At 38.8% G+C, this 14,619-nt stretch overlaps 1 protein-coding gene across 1 annotated transcript in view; it reads right to left on the bottom strand.

Annotated features, from left to right (window-relative positions):
- Window positions 1–734: 734 nt before the first annotated feature.
- Window positions 735–14,619, bottom strand: part of ncoa3 (nuclear receptor coactivator 3) — an 80,449-nt gene continuing 66,564 nt past the window's right edge. The window contains exons 13-19 of the mRNA XM_048608542.1: window positions 9,229–9,459; window positions 8,336–8,465; window positions 6,348–6,519; window positions 4,475–4,780; window positions 4,189–4,290; window positions 2,798–3,023; window positions 735–955 (exon numbers count right to left, since the gene is read on the bottom strand). Coding sequence (XP_048464499.1) covers window positions 735–955; window positions 2,798–3,023; window positions 4,189–4,290; window positions 4,475–4,780; window positions 6,348–6,519; window positions 8,336–8,465; window positions 9,229–9,459 — 1,388 coding nt within the window. The remainder of the gene's footprint in view (window positions 956–2,797; window positions 3,024–4,188; window positions 4,291–4,474; window positions 4,781–6,347; window positions 6,520–8,335; window positions 8,466–9,228; window positions 9,460–14,619) is intronic.

Raw genomic sequence — 14,619 nt, 5'->3', positions numbered from 1 at the left:
CTCTCTTCCCATTACAACTAGGAATTTCTGAGGTAGTTCAATATGTCAGTATTAGCTACTGTTCCAGCTTTTGTGCATCTACGTAAAGAAATAATTACTGATATCTGTCCTTCATAGCTTATTATTTGAGCATTTCTCAAATATATTGATCTAATTTTACTATCTCTACTCTATAACTGTCAGGATGTGCTCAAATTACATGTGGTAACAGTACAACATGGTTTGTGCTTCGCAGTGACTCTTAAGTTGCAAAGTACATTTCAAGTCAGGGCTCAACCCAACTCTGTGGGGAAGAAGAGTGAAACAAAAGAAAAACAGCAGTATGAAACTCAAACTAGTCTTAATGCATGGTTAAAGAATCCTTTGAGGCATGTGCATTTATTGCTGCCATAAATTTAAACAAAGTAGAATAAAGACATTGCCACTCTCACATATAAAATATCTGAATGCTTAAAATATAGTTGCTGAGAGAAAAGTTTTACAACATATACAAAGAGAAGCGAGCACATTCCAGGCAGGCAATGTAGATATACTGTATTAAATATTATAAATATATGTTCCAAGTAAGAATCATATTGGACTTGAAATGTTAACTCTCTTTTTCATTCTGCAGATGCTGCCAGAGCTGCTGTTTGTTTTTACTATAAACTATATATTAAATGGTTGGAACCAACACGGCAGCTATAAAGCTCTCAATGATATCTCTTTACAAGGCGGTAAAGATTTATGGCTCCTCAGAGCTCACATGTATGAATTAATAACGGCTTCATTGTAGCATACCTATTTCCACCCATGCTTCCTGTGGACCATCCCTTCATGTCAGTGGTTGCTTGGTAGACAGAAGCTGCCTGAGGGTGCTGCATCATTGCATTCTGTGAAGGCCCCATTCTTGAAATGAGTGCATTATGGGGGCTAGGAGCCCTGCCAAAAGTTGGGTCAGGTTGTTGATTCATCGCTGAATAAAAAGAACAAGAGTTAATTCTCAACTAATGAAGGATCAACCACCAAAACCAAATAATGTCAAATTTTCAGTATTTACATAAATTTATCCATCCACTATGTAAAAGCACTCCCATGACAAGGATATATCAATGTATTAATAGAATGAAACTGGCAGTTTTCCCTTTTTTCTGAAGCCTTTCCCAATCTTGGACTTACTGAAATAAAGATCTCAGGCAATGGTGGCCCTCCTATATCTTGTTCACAGGAAGACTCTTCTTGTGCTTGCCTTGACAATAAAAGTTAACACGCTAATTGAATGTGCCCAGGTTGAGATGGAGATCACCTCTGAGATGCTTCAGTCTTTCCCATATGTCCGCACAAGCACTTCGTGCAGCGAAAGATTAATGGATATTGATCACTAATGAGGAGCCAGGTGGATTTTTCCCCCCTTGAAAATGCTGAAGCTAGCTGCAGTATCTCATCTCTTGGTTTGGTCATCTGTATGGCTGAAGGTCATTGCTAGATCTCAGGTCATGTGAAAATAAAAATTACATTGCCCACAATTTACCAAGTAGCATATTGGCATATTTCAAAAATCCCACTCCAGGCATGTCTGAAGCTCTTAGTTGGAGATTAAATGTTACAAAGTTCTTATTTACTGAAACATGGTCAAAAAGGCCAAGATACAAGAATAGCAACAGAGAATATGTATTGAGGAAACTGAGAAAAATGAAGTTAAACTAATCAAACAATGAAGCAACTGAAGAGATGTCAGAGAAGGAGAAATGAAACCATTGTTCAACTCAACAGATTTTCAGCCAAAAGAAGGTAAAACCACTTGAGAAAGTAAAATTAAACCTGAAATAGTGGAAGACCAGTGGAAAATTTAAAATGAGTAGAGAATGTTTAGATCAGTATTAAGATAATGAATTTTTGAATGCAGATTAAAACATATGCAATGAAATTAAGCACAGAAGACATGATACCAACAAAACTTAAATTGCTCAAGAATAGGGCAGACTTCAACAACAACCTGCACCTCTACTGTGCAAAATATTTAATGTAGCAAAGTATTTCAAGGCACTTCACAGTGCTGTCAGACAAAATTTGGAACTGAGTTACAGAGATGTCAAGACAAATGACCAAAAACCTGGTCAACAAAGCAGGTTACAAGGAGCAACTTAAAAAGGTATAATGGGAAGGTAATGAGGCATTTAATGAATTCTAAATGTTATGATCTCGACAGCAATAAACACAGCCTCTAACAGAGTTAACAGGCATGTCAGGGGATAGATTTAGAGGAGTATCACAGAGATCACAGAAGATTAAAGTGATGGAGGAGGTTGCAGAGACAGAGGGCGAGGCTATGAAGGGATTTGAGCACGAGGCTTGGAATTTAAAATTCCAAGTGTTGATGAACAGGAGCCAATGTAGGTCAGCAGGCATGGGATGTCAGGGAAATGATACACATTCTAAGTTATGATGTGTGCAGAACTATAGATGAGTTCTTTTGGAGGATTAGGGTGCAAGCCAAGCCACAGAACATTATAATTATCGGGTATGGGGGTAACAAAGGCATGGGTTTCAGTGGCAGATAAACTCCACAAGAATCACTTTCAGAATTTGGTGTAACTCAACCACCAGAGTCTAAATTATTTTGTTTTCCCCATATGTTCATCATTCTGTAGGTATTTTGATACTGGAACATCCAACAGTGACGTATCAAACATAGTTGTCAGATACATTTGGAGGAGGAGGATGACAAGGAGGAGGACAGGTGACAAAAGTTTTTGAGATAAAGTACTTTTGAAAGGCAAAATAAAATTAGAAAACTTTGCAATCTTGAATTTTATACCATAATTTGGAGGGTACGTGAATTGCTGTGGTGATGCAGGGGTTATCTGAGGAACTCCCATAGAACCTTCCATGCCTGTGGGAGCCGTTACATTAGGTGGAGGACTGAAGCCCTGTTGTTGCTGCTGTCGCATAAGCATGGCTCGGTGCATTATCTGCTTTTGGCGAAGTTGTTGGCTCCGGTACTCTCGCTGCCGCTGGGCCACCATCTGTGCATTGAGAAAACCCTACAAATGAGTACAGAAGACAAACAGCCCACAATCATCTACAGACAATTAATTAGGATTGGAACGTGATCAATTGATTTACGTTTCAACTTAAATTATGCCAAGTATTGAATGATTTCAACAGTAATCATTACTAAAGACAAACTCCAAGAAAAAAAGCATTCTATAACTGATCCAAATTTAGTTCTCGCAAGGCCAGATTAGATGACTCTGGGACTGTCTGGATTGGCTTTTGCATGGTACAACAATAATATTAATATTGTGGGCTAATGAAGCTGCCCAGAGATATTTGCTTAAAACAAAGTGACTGCACTCACTAAAATACACTCCAATAACAGAATAAGTTCTTCCAGCCTTTGAAGAAGAGAAATAACTGCTTCATTTGCTGTATACACTGGTGTCATTATACTTTTGTAATTGCTGTAATCTTCACCATCTCCCCAAGATTCTCATGTCTCCTGTTTAGCAATGATATCAAGTGACTGGAAATTATACTTTTTGGATCCAAAACTAATCTTGTTCTTCATGAAAAGCAAGAAGACGGAAATGTGTAATAAGGTTGCAGTAATTACTTAAGGTAGGTTAGAAGCAATGTTCTCTTTTGCTTTGTGATTGCTAAGCAACCCAGAAGTCCATATGTAGCATGTGCTTAGATCAGCCCTTTTAAATTACTGCACATAGGCAGCAATGTAAAAACATTAAAAGGATTCACATATGTCAACAAGTGCACATCAAAAAGATAAAGCTTTGGTTAGCAGTCATTAGAAATTTATTCAGCAAATTCATTATATCCCAACCTCAGACAGAATATATATTATGCATTCTGAACTCAAGGAAAACGAATCCACACTTCATGAGGACTTATGAGTTACACAACACTACAGCTCAAAAATCTGGCCTATACAGGAAAATCATTTTAATGCATTTAACACAGAAATTGTTCTAAGTTAAGTAGTCTCATCTAACTAGTAAAAATGCTGAGGCTTCTGTATTTTAAACATTAGTTATTTTGTCACCAACTATCAACTATAAAACGCAAGGTTCTTGAGATAGGTCTGTCTCCATCGAAGACTCGCAATGGATGATGTCACACATTCTAACCCTTCAAAACCTTCTTACACCAAATAAATATATCAAAAGTACAAGATAAGCAGTGGCCACTTACCTGCGCTAGCATTTGTTGTGGTATGCCTGGTCGGAGAGCTGGATTGACTGTACTTGGATTTTCTAGTTTGACTCCAAGGGACTGACGGTTTGGATTCATAAGCTTCAAAACACAAATTTAAATGCCTTTTTAATTCTGATTCAAACACATTGCCAATACATCTGGCATGCAAACATTCAGCCTGTTCCTTCCATTTATACATTCATACTTACACTTTGGAAAAGTTCAAATAAAAACAGTACATTTTCAAATTAATAAAATAACTCACCATGCAAGCTGCACTTACCTGCTGTTGTCCTTGTAATCTTTGTTGAAGTTGAATTCTAAGTTGCATGGGAGCAGAAGCATTCATCATGCGATGCCGGGCAAAGTTTGCTCTAGCATGAATGTTGGGAAGAGGGAAGCTGCCTTGCTGACCCATTTGATTCATCATGGGGTTAAAGCCTGGTTGCTGGCCCTGCATGGGCGGATAGCATCCCTGCACTGGGCCAGGCTGTGATGGAAATGATTGACCATAAATAGCTTTTTGTTCTAACATCATGGTTGAGTCCTGGCCTGAAAACAGTTCAGAGTGTGTCTCAAGAGGTTGAGCCTAGGCAGCAAAAATAATTAGGGTTAATCCAATTCATTCTGTAAAGCTTTAACAAAATATTGAAAATGCTCATCTCTACTTTCTTTAACAAGTTCACTTTCTTTATTTCAAGTTGTTATTACTGCCACTATCCCAGGTCTGTAGACCCAGTTCCTCCTAATCTTTCTTTTCACAAACTTTCACGTATGAAGTAGAAGTTATATCCAAAACTGGAATGCAACAGTGAAACTTCTTGGCTGACTTAAAACGGCCTTCACATGAACATTTGACAGTTTGCAAAAAGAATGCTAAAGAAAACTTTACAGGACAAATAAAAGGAACGATTTAATTGACTTGGTTTAGTTAGCCATTTTCATAGAAACCAAAGATGAGAAATTGGTTAATTCTCAACCTACGGCACGAAACAGGAGGAGCAATGTAACCCTTTCCTTAAGGATGCCCTGAAATTAGACCAATGGCCCTATTATATGGGCATCCTGGTGCAGTTTGCAGCTCACGTTTAGAGTAAGATTAACAAACCTGCCTATTGATAATGACTGTCAAGTTAATCTTAAGAAGAGAGCAAACAGGTTGACAGTAAGCAGCCTTTAAAACTAGATGGATGATGTGCAGTGCAAGTATCCTCTAATTTCAAAACAATTTTGGAGAATGGATCTTATGGAAGACAGCTATCTTTTATTTAAAGAACCTCGAGATCTAATGAAGAGATTTGGCAAAAAAAATCTCCAAATTTCACTAGAGTCAATATAGCATTAGATGCATTTACCTTTCCCCTGAACATGAGACACAGTTCCACAATTTGGCTATATCTGGCTCCCATTTTCTGAGTATAGGAACTGGCAAAATGAAGTCCAACCTCTTCCCACAATCTCTAACTGAATACAGTAGCAAATCTTCCAATTTCTCCATTGCAATCTTAATTTTTTGGGGAGCATTTAAGTAGAGTAAATGTCATTGTCAGAATTTTTTTGTGCACTCTGATACAATAAACAAAGATGCACAGCACTTTTCACAGACAGGACAAGATCCGGCACCTTATAGCAAGTTTGGTCAGCCACATTTTCAAATATACTTCTCCACGACATTGATAACTTTGATAAAATGAGGCCATTTTGAGGGAGTAAATACATTCATATTTTGTCCCGCATCACTTGCCAAAACAGCATCTCTAAAGTTAAGAAAGCTTTTTTTTTCAAAAAAAACATGAAGGCAATCTAATCCACTGATCACTTAACAGAGATTGGGAAGCTCCAACTACTTGCTAATTTATTTTTACAATTTACTGCTTTGCATAACAACACATGCTACCAAAAAGATAGATTCACCAGAATTTCTCTCTAATTTTGCAATGTCAGTGAATTGTGCCACTGAGTTGCTTTTCTGGGACGAGGTTACTACATTGATGGGTGCAATCTGCATCTAGTCATGAAGTACCCAACAATAAGACTGTTCAATGGCAGCAGGGTGTACAAACTAGTATTTACCATTCCCCAGTTCTCATATCTCTTACCAAAACAGTATCAAGGCAATAAAAGAAAAATACAAAACAAGGGTTTGATTCTGATACCTGACTGATAAGATCTGGAATTCCTAATGCCCTGTCAATTTCTTCCAGGCCTATTTCATCTGCATTACTCAGCAGTGTGTCTAATTGATCCAGTAGAGCTTTCTCATCATTCTGAGCCTCTGCAGTAGTGGGAGGGCAAAGAAGATCATCCAGGGAGTTCCCAAATGGCTGCCTGTAACAGATCATATTACCAGCCAAATGCATTATTGCAGGTACAAACAGAAGAGATTCATAACAATCATTAATTAAGATGGAGAAGTAGGGAATAGCATACATGGTTAATTTATTACATACGAATCCAGAGACTTTGAACAGCATCTTCAATCCCTTTGGCCATTAATGAATCACTGAGGTCAGTTTTGCTAGTTTTATCACATCAGCAGCTCAGATACTTAGAGTAGAGAAACTTTTGCTACAGAACAGACAATAAATGCTGGCCAGGCAGAGACTCCCACATGCCATGAGTGAATAAAAATAAAAAGCCACTTTGACCTACTGTGTCTATATAGGTTCTTTCTGAGAGCAAATAGTAATTCATTGCCTACTCCTGTGGGAATTAGTACTTGAGAGGCCGACAAGTAGTTTCAGTTGCTGGAATTATCTTTCTTTCATAGGATACTTTGAAAATGAAAACACTGCAATTACACACTATTATGCTACAGAAGAACTTCACAAAGTGGGAACCCCTGCTGCTTGCTAAGGAGTTGCAATGATTTTCAAGCCCCAAATTGGGGTTCCAGTGGGAAAAAGTTTGGGAAGCACTGATCTTCAGGACACCACAACATAGGCGAAGTTCCCTAGCTCCACTTTCGGTCATTCAACCAGAGGGGAGCATTAAATGGATGTTTGAAACTTGCCACAGAAGGAAGGAGAGAAAACTGTTAGCATAGTGATTCTAAGTTGCCCTCCAAGAGGGCAAAGATATAGAGCAACTCACAAAAAAAAACATACAGTCTTGACTGCACAAGTAGTGTGGTGGAGCCTAGTTCACCTAACGCATTCAGGAGGGTACTGGACAATTACGTGGATAGAAATAAGATGCAAGGATGTAGGGATAAAGCTGGAAATTGGCTGTAGGTATTTGCACTCATTTGAAGAACTAATGTGCCAAATGACCTCCTCCTGCATTACTAACACAGCTGCGTTTCTGCGAATATCCTTGGATTCATCTCATCTGATCTCAGCGCTTTGTCAACTTTAAGTATGACAGAGTCTAACCAAAATTTCCTCCTGATCAATTTTGAACCCTTCTAGTGACAGTGTTTCCTATTCTGTCACCACGGCTGGGGAAGCAACTATTTTCTTGGTAAAGACAGATAGAAAGCCGTGATTTAATATCGCAGGTATGCCCTGCTTCCATTGTAAATTACCTCTAATCAGCCGTATTCATCCTTTCACCAATCTTTTATTAAAGGTCCCAGCTTCTCAACCTCACCCCTCGTTTGAAGTGTGGTGACCCTCAGGTTAAATTCACCTCCAGGCCTCCCTTTCTAATGAGGCAGCAGCCTGATGGTTCTCCGAGACCTTTTACTGTCCTATTTATACTCCTGTAGATGACTTTGGGATACCACTTTCTGTTAGGTAATAGTATTTTCTTTCAGTTCCTCTTTGCTTCTTTAGTATGCTTTTTCACCGTAACTCTGAACGTTCTGTACTCCTCTTGGCTTTTAATTGTATTTTCTATCTGACACCAGCCATAACCACACTTGTACTTCTTTACCTTAATATCTACTCAAAATGGGTAAAATTTGGGGTGGTTGGTGTAGTGTGTTGGGACGGACCCAAATTGTGGCATCACACTTTGTCAACCATGAATTAAATTTGGGCAGTTCCAGACAGTACCCCCAAATCCCATATCTGACCTGGGAACGCTTGAAGTGAAGAAGCCATGAAAAAAAAGACCAGCTCATTCCAATGTAAATATGAATCAGCGTTATAAACTTAAATAGGACAACCAACCATTTTTTCAGTATAACTGACAAGCTAACCTGCTCTGGTTGCCTGAAGAACCTTGGTCCATCTGAAGAACACTCTCTGACCATGATGTAGCTGGATTGGTTGGACCTTGCTGTTGTGCAAACTGTGGACCTCCAAGACCCATATCCATTTCTGAAGGTCCTAGGTAATAAGAGAACACTTATGATAAAGCAAAATATGTTGCAAACTTTTAATCAGAATTTTGCCTAAAAATCTCCAGCCAAGAGAGTGCATTTGTGATCTGCTCCTCTGCCTCTACCAATACAGCTCAAACTCATAGAAGCAGGTTAAAAACAGTTCAGGTAGGGCTGAAATTTTTCTTCTTTGCTTCTCTTTGTGTCTTGCATTCACACTGTCATTTCCAACAGCATGACCCATGTCATCAAGGCAGACAAAGACCATATTAGACCTGGTCCTCATTTTAAAATTCTCTCATCAATGTTTGCTTTCTTTGATGTATGCTTCAGTCATTCATAAACACCTTCCAAAACCCCAGAAGGAGCCATTCTTTCTGTCTAAGACTACACAGAAAGCATTGGCAGATTAATGGAGTATGGTTGAACCCAAACTATTCCTCAGCCTAGTTAATTATAAATTCAAAAAATAATTTTACAGATTTGCTTTGGATAGAAAAATTGCATTGTAACAACAACACCATCCAGTAATTCTTAAGAATGAAAACAGGAGTGAACCAACTGCTCTTATCATAGAACTGTTATAAAAGTGCACAGTTATTAAAGGATATAGGAGTGAGTGATGGAGCAATCAAACTGACTTTAGAGGTCAGTCTTAAACTCAATAAGCTTTACCCTATTCTTCAATCAAAGCAGAGAATTGTGATATTTTGATTTCTGACAGACTTTAAATTGAAAGGTAGGAAGAAAGGGAGAGTAGAAAAACTTACTCAATCCCATCATCTGTTGCTGAAGCAATGCTCTCGCACTAGTTTGTCCATTGGACCGCATCTGCATTCCAAGTGAGGAGTTACCCACCATAGTTCTTTGGATAGATGAACTATAGTCTGAGCCTGGTCTGATCATAGTATTGGGCCCTGCGTTTCCACTAGAGTTTGGCAATCCCCACTCTCCTGTCGCGATGGCAGTTTGTTGAGCAATGTTCAAACCTCCATGTGAACCTAACAAAAAGCAACGTGCATTAGAACAATGAAAAAGCTCAGGTCATACCACATTCTGAGCAGAACAGCAAGAGGTTTTAATGGATCAATATTCTTTCCATAATTGCAACTGCCAAGTTGAAATATGTCCAGTTTAGAATGTGGACCAGTTCACATTGCTCATCTGTATAAATATTTTGCCTATTCTACAGATCACCTGCAGATAAACTGATATTACATTCCCATCATGTTAGTGAACTAAAATATTTCCCAAACAAAAGTAAATGAACGACCAAATTCTCAGTTTCTTAGTGCATCAGTTGAAAGGTACAGGTCATCCTCACAATGAAAGATGAGCTGGCTTGCTTTCTTATACATTTGTTGCATATGGTGGTATTGTCAATTCACTCATAATCCACAGGCCTAGGCTATTGCCCTGGGAGCAAGGATCAAATACCCGGAGAAAAGATGGTGAAATTGGACTTCAATTAATAAATCTGGAATTAAAAGCTCATCTGATGATGACTTTGTGTCGATTAGTGGACTCGGATAGGTTTTTTACGACAATTTTTCCCTTCTCTAAAGGGAACAAAGTGCTATCCTACATATGGGCTACAACAATGGCAGAAGAAAATAACATCAGTCAGGAGACTGTAGTTGAAACACTAACTGAATTGAAGGTTGACAAATCCCCTGGGATAAAAGTGGCAGTTAGAGAGCTAGTAAATACAATGGCATATAGATTTTGGAATGGTTCTGGAAACTACTTAAGAATGGAGGAAGCGTGGGGAAGTGCAGACATTAATAGTAGGGAAAAGGTGTAAATCTATTATAAACGATGTGATAATTTTACCATTCTTTTCTGAATGTCCAGTTGAGCAGATGGATTTAAGAAAAGGAAATTCTGTTTGACAATCTGTTGGAGTGTTTTGAATTATAGAATTGTTAACAGAGAACCAGTGGATTGATGCATTTGGATTTTCAGAAGGCTTTTGATATGGAGGTTAGTAAAAACAGACTGCATGGAATTGGGAGAAATAAACTAGTGCAGAGTGAGAACTGGTTAAAAGACAGAAAGCAGAGAATGGGAATAAATGAAATCATTCTCAGGATGGCAGGCTGTTACTACTGGAATGCTGCAAGGATCAGTTTCAAGTCCACAGTTGTTCACAACTTATACAAGTGATTTTGACGTGGGGACCAATTGTAATATTTCCAGTATTGCTGATCACACCAAATGAGGCGGGGGAACACAAATTGTGATCATAGAGCAAGGAGGCTTCATGAGATTTTGGACAGGATAAACGAATGGGGTAAATGGTGGTTGGAAAATAATGTTAAAAAGCACCAATTACTCTGTTTGATAGGAAATAAAGACAGAATATTTTTTAAATAGAACTAACAGGAATTGGAGAGGATCCGTGTGTTTAGAGTCGTACTTTGCATGTGATGACTGGAGATCAATCATCTCAACCACACAACTCACTGTAGGAGATCCTCTGACGGAGTCACACAGTACGGAAACATGCCTTTCAGCCCAACTTGTTCATACCAAACAGACTTCCTAAACTGATCTAGTTCCATATTCCTGCATTTGGCCTATGTCCCTCTAAACCTTTCCTATCCACGTACCTGTCCAAATGTCTTTTAAATGTTGTAATAGTACCCCTCTCTACCACTTCCTCAGGCAGTTCATTCTGTATACACATCACCCAAAAAGTTGCCCCTCAGGTCCCTTCTAAATCTTTCTCTTCTCACCTTAAACCTATGCTGTCCAGTTTTGGAGACCCCTACCCTGGAGAAAAGACCTTGGCAATTCACCATATGCTCCACATGATTTTATGAATCTCTGAGGTCACCCCCTCAGTCCCCTGCACTCCAGGGAGAAAAGTTCCAGTCTATCCAGCCTCTCATTACAACTCAAACCTTCCAGTCTCTGAACCCCCCCCTTATAAAGCCATTTTGCACCTTTTCTAGTTTAATAACAGCCTTCCCCTATGAGGGCAACCAGAACTGTGTGCAATTCTCCAAATGTGGCCTCACCAAAGTCTTTTACAGCTGTAACATGATGTCCCAACTCCTCGAATCATTGTTCTTATCAATGAAGGCAAGCATGTCACATGCCTTCTTCACAACCCTGTCTACCTGTGATATCACTTTCAAGGAACTATGTACCTGCACCCTTAGGTCTCTCCATTTGACAACACTCCCCAGGGTGCTAACAGTGCAAGCCCTGCCCCACTTTGTCTTACCAAAATACAACACTTCGCATTTATCTAAATGTCATTGGCCCAATTGTTCATGATCCCTTTGTACTCTTAGATAACCTTCTTCACTGTCCACTATACCACCAATATTTGTGTCATCCGCAAACTTACTAAACATGCCTCTTATATTCTCATACAATTCGTTTATACAAACGATTAGCAATGGTGGACTCAGCACCAATCCTCATGGGACACAGCTGATCACAGGCCTCCAGTCCAAACAACAACCCTTGATCACCACCCACGGTCTCCTACCATCAAGCCAATTTCGATTCCATCTGGCTTGCTTTCCTTGGATTCCATATGATCTAAACTTATTAACCAGTTCGGTGTGCAGACCTTGTCGAAGGCCTTGCTAAAGTCCATGTAGACAATGTCTACTGGTCTGTTTTCATCTATCTTCTTGGTCACCTCTTCCAAAGAATTAATCAAATTTGTAGCATCTTGGCCCAACCATTTTCAGCTTTTTCAATGACCTTCCATCCTTCATAAGGCAGGGATTTTAATTGATGATTGCACGATGTTCAGCACAATTTATAACTCCTCCGGTACTGAGAAAGTCAGTGTCTAAACACAACAAGACCTAAAGAACAGTCTCACTTGGGATAATAAATGGCAAATAACAGTTAACCCCTAGAAAGTGGCAGGGAATGATCATCTCCAACAAGAGAGAATCCAACCATCACACTTGACATTGAATGGCAATACTATTGCTGGTTCTCCCACTGTCAATATCCTGACTCAAAAACTGAACTGGACTAGCCATAACCACAATAGCACGTCAAAGGTTCAGAATGATACAGTGAGTAAATCACCTCCTGACTCCTCAAAGTCTGTCTACCATCTATAAGGTGGAAGTCAAGAGAGAGATGAATACTCCAAATCTGTCAGGAAATGTACAACTCCAACAACCCTCAAAAAACATGACACCGTACAGGACAAAGCAGCCTGTTTGACTGGCACCCCATCTCACACCTTCATCATTCAGTCCTTCTGCCACTGATGCCAGTGGCAGCTGTGCGAACTATCTCAAAAAAATGTGCTGCAACAATTCATCAAGGCTCCTCAGACAGTGCCTTCCAACCCCGTAACCTCCGTCATATAGAAGAACATGGGCAGCAGATACATAGGAACATCACCTGCAAGTCCCCCTCCAAGACATATGCCATCCTAACTTGCTGTGAATCAAATTCCTGGAACTCCCTCCTTATACTGAGGGTGCACTTATACCACATAGGCTTCAGTGATTCAAGACAACTCATCACAATCTTCTCAAGAATAACTGGGATTTAGGCAGCAATTCCCATTTCTAACAAATGAATTTAAAAAGGCAAAGGTCAGATGTCAATGTCAAATTCAAAAGGGAACATCTCTAAAAATACAGAAAAATCTCATTACAATAGCATGTACACAAAGGGAATTGTGGTTGCATTGATAGAGGTGGGTGAAGGACAAAGGTCAAGGGTAAAAGGTTATTAATTCTTCCACGTGTTGTTCCAACGCAAGTTTTGTGGGACTGTTCACATTTCGGTGTTTATAAATAATCTGAACTAAGAAACTGAAGGAATGATATTAAAATTTGTTGTTGATACTACCATAAACTACAACAGTGTTAAAAAGGCCAAAGGAGTCCATTCTATGGCAGTAGATTGTTTTTTTATATATTGAACTTTATGATCAGCCCAAAGTACTACCTTGTAGAAGAATAAGAGGAGGAAGTACACTTTAAATTCCAGAGTTTTAAATAGACAAAGTGTCACAGAGTGATTCTATAATGAGTTACATTTGCATTAATGATGGCAACATAAGTACATAGAGGCACAAATCAAAGCAAGCCCCAGGCATTGTTTCTATGCTTTTTATAACAACTTTAGTCAGTGGCGAACAATCACACATTCCCTGTTGTCACTAGAAACTCTCAAGAGCTGTTTAATTATTCAAGAAACATGGGTATAAGTTATCAAAATATCAATTTTTTTTTTTAATAAAGACCCAAAAGGATCATGAATTTAGTTAGTTCTTCTTTGATCAGTTTGTGCATCAAAGGTTTCAACAAAACTGTTATGGAAAGTGTAGTATAATTTTTTTTTAAATTGGCAAGAACAGAAAGTACAGAATGGACAAAGGTCACTCATTCTATCATATCAAATCCATTGTCTCAACAAACCATTTACAACTTCTTCTAGAGTACATTCTGCATAACATACTACATTCTTTGAAAATAAAGCTCATATGATTTTCTCCATGAGTTCTCAAACAATTCAACCAAGAATTGAGGAATAATGATCTGTCCTTCACATGAAACTCAGAACTGTGTCCCTCTCAAGTCGATATAGAGAATCCAGTGGCAGTTTTGAACATGATCAAATGAATAATCCCCAGTGTCCTGGCTAGTAATTATTTTTCACTCAACATTATTAAAAACAGACCATCTGGTTGTTGTTACGTTGTTATTTATGGGAGCTGTGTGCCCAAAGTAGCTACTATTCTTAAACTACAGCAGTGATACACTTCAAAAATATTTCACTGACTCTAAAGCACTTGAGATGCTTCAAAGAAAAGACATTGAGTGCAAGTTCTTTCTCACTTCCTTTTAGCAGGTGGACAGTGGCAATGAATTGATGAATCAATGGCTGAACAATAATTACAGAAATATTTTTCTACTGTGCTCCTTTAAGAACTTTTCATGTGTCTTTCCTGAAAACCTTCGATCCCATTCATATCCAGACAGCTGTTTAGTCATTCATTTGCATTTGTGATAAAAAATACAGAAATAACTGCTTTTGACCACAATATAGCCCATATAAACACTGAACGAATAGGGTTTCCTTTTTACATTAGAGATAACAAGGTGTAGAGCTGGATGAACACAGCAGGCCAAGCAGCATCAGAGGAGCAGGGAAGCTGGCGTTTC

Source organism: Rhincodon typus, chromosome 19 (assembly GCF_021869965.1).
Source record: "Rhincodon typus isolate 14 chromosome 19, sRhiTyp1.1, whole genome shotgun sequence".
In the NCBI taxonomy this organism is placed as follows: Eukaryota; Metazoa; Chordata; class Chondrichthyes; order Orectolobiformes; family Rhincodontidae; genus Rhincodon; species Rhincodon typus.
Note: the sequence above shows the minus strand (reverse complement) of the source record. Positions and strands in the feature narration are given on the sequence as shown.